At 33.7% G+C, this 2716-nt stretch overlaps 1 protein-coding gene across 1 annotated transcript in view; it reads right to left on the bottom strand.

The window, feature by feature from the left end:
• The window catches only part of CCDC18 (coiled-coil domain containing 18), a gene marked incomplete at both ends in the record, with an annotated part of 20930 nt that overhangs the window by 6331 nt on the left and 11883 nt on the right, over window positions 1–2716 (bottom strand). The window contains 2 exons of the mRNA XM_010083112.1: window positions 871–987; window positions 2441–2518. Of these exons, the coding sequence (XP_010081414.1) occupies window positions 871–987; window positions 2441–2518 (195 nt within the window). The remainder of the gene's footprint in view (window positions 1–870; window positions 988–2440; window positions 2519–2716) is intronic.

The following is a 2716-nucleotide window of genomic DNA, read 5'->3' on the forward strand; positions in this document are numbered from 1 at the left end:
TCACTAACTGCTCACCCCAAAATAGAACTAGCGACTCTGTCACTTACGGAAAACACTGCTCTCAATTACAAAGCCTCATTTTCTACCTTCAAGTTTCACACAGCATCCAGTCTCTTCAAATGCAGTATAAGAGCAACAGATTTTAGGGCTTAGAAAACAGCAGTAAATATCCCAGGCTTACGTGTAACACAGACCATAGATGTCCATCCAGTTACTCCTGCACAGGGTTCTAGTAACCTCCAGGTGCCTAAAGCCTATGTCACAGAACCATCCAGTTACTCCTGTACAGGGTCTAGTAATCTCCAGGTGCCTAAAGCCTATGTCACAGAAGGTAGGACAGCACTGACATGAACAGCCTACTATGATAATTAGTTCATGTGGTTATGCACCCTCACAAATAAAAATTCATACTAATAATATTTAAACTTAATTCATTCTTGCTTTCATGTAGTAGTGGAAAGTATGATAGAACTGAGAGACGTGAAGTAAAAATTTTCTTATGCCCAGGACTTCTTCCCCATTAAGATACTGAAATACAAATCAATTATGTGCACCTAAGTTTATATTGCAATAGCAGCCTCTCAATTTTTTTTCCAAGATAATGCTTTCGTTCACTTAATTGCAGTTTTGTTATTTCTTTCAACAATTCACTTATCTTGGTATTTCTTTTCCCTAAGCTTATCCAGTGTTTCTTAGTTACGATTTTCCCCTTTACCCTCACAAAATGTATAGTCTCTTCCCAGCTTACTTCCTCTTCACAGCTCCTGCTGCAAATGTTTTGTCTCTTACTTCACAGACAAACTTCTAGGTTAAATCATTCATAACAAGTGTTCTCTGCAATACAGAAGAGTTGTTAAAACAAGCTGTTACCTCATCAGACTTTTTTTTGAGCTGATTTTCAAATATCTCCTTATTTTCTTGTGACTGACTCAAATACAGTGCAACTTCTTCCTTACATACGTCTAGTGCAGACTCAAGTTGTCTCACCTAGTTGAATGTAACAGATTACTTAAAATTGCATGGCATGGCTTTTATTAACCAGTCTAAAAAAAGTGTTAAAAAACATCTTTGTGTAAAATGTCTGAAAAGGTACAGTTTCATTTAAAGACTATTAAAACAGGCATGGAAGATTATGATAAACTTTAAAGTGAAAATAGCATTTGGAAATTAAAATTATTTGTGAAATTAAATTACAATACTTTAGACTCTGTTTAAATCAGATGAGACTATCAGTTATGAGAAGATATTCCAGTATTTGTCAGTAGGTAGACTTTAAAGGGAAACATATGCCCAGTACCAAATCATTAATCCACCATGTTTTATTACATCTAGAATTGTATAAATAAATCTGGAATGACCATCATATGCAAGTTGTGACAAGTCTTTTTCAAAAATAACATTCAGAACTTAATACAATTCCTCTCAGAAATCTACTAACCAGCAATTTTTTCCCTTTCTGCACTTTCTACCAACAGGGAAAGGAAAAGCTTTCAGCAGTGCGAACACTGTTAATCTGTTTTATCCTTTTTTCGATTAATTTGTATTTGAGTAATTTCTAACAAATATTTTACAACCTCAAACAGATAAAAATTATAATGACCAAACCCCCAGAGGTCTTAAACCATAGTAATTAAACTCTAATTAACTGTTTGGTTTCAATGCTAAGATGGCTTTTCTCATCAATAAGAATTGTCCTGAATTTAGCCACAGGTTGGCTAATGCTTTCAATGCTACCAGATTTCTAAACCATATTGGACTGTATACTCTCTACCCACCCAAATCAAGAGCTTTTTGAAGAGAAGTGATAACGGGTCTTAATTTTAAATTTCTGGAAAACATCCCAAATACTACAAAGCCACTTGGATAGAAAACTGGTCCAACATAAGTTCAGAAAGAGCATGCTACCAAATAAAGTCCCCAGTACCTTCTCCTAGTGATATCCTTAACAATTAACACTGTTTGAAACCTCAATACCGCATGACAATGGTTTATTAAAATACTGTTGCAAGTGCTCCATGGAAAATATTTATCAGGCAAACACTAGGAAGAGGTATCAATGGCTAAAAACATGACCAATATTATAATATCACTTATGTCTAAAATATATGGAATATCCAGACCAAAAGCCTACATAACATTATCTTTGTTAGACAATGTTTTACTTCAAGAGTACAAGCAGCACAAATCTGCCCTATTTGTAACTGCAGGAATTTTATAAAGCAATTATGCATTGCATAATCTCTTACTGCAGGTTTCACCATATTTCTGTTAATTAAAAAAAATGGAAAGACTTCAGATTAATGACTCCTGATATATTTATGCAAGACAAATTTTTATAAAGCAGCCTTAACACAGTTTTTTTATATAGAGGATAAAAGGAAATACACCATTACTGCAAACCTTAAAACTATTAATTGAAAATTACAAAGAGCTTACTAACTTTGATTGTTTCTTCTGTTAATTGACTTTTCAGCATCTTCAATCCTTGATCTTTCTTGACATTTTGATTTTCCACTTCCTGTTTGTACACATATTTTTACTCAAGAGAACAAAATATATACATAGCAACTAATAAAAGCTTATACTAAGAATTGGGGGAAAAAAATAGATCAGTGTATTTAAAACACATTTGTTTGTATGCTGTATTTGTGTATACTACACTCTTTAGTGATTTTGGTTCCTGATAGGTGTCCCTTCATATTCTGCAGCAGCAGGA

This window comes from Pterocles gutturalis, unplaced genomic scaffold, assembly GCF_000699245.1.
Source record: "Pterocles gutturalis isolate BGI_N339 unplaced genomic scaffold, ASM69924v1 scaffold20180, whole genome shotgun sequence".
NCBI lineage: Eukaryota > Metazoa > Chordata > Aves > Pterocliformes > Pteroclidae > Pterocles > Pterocles gutturalis.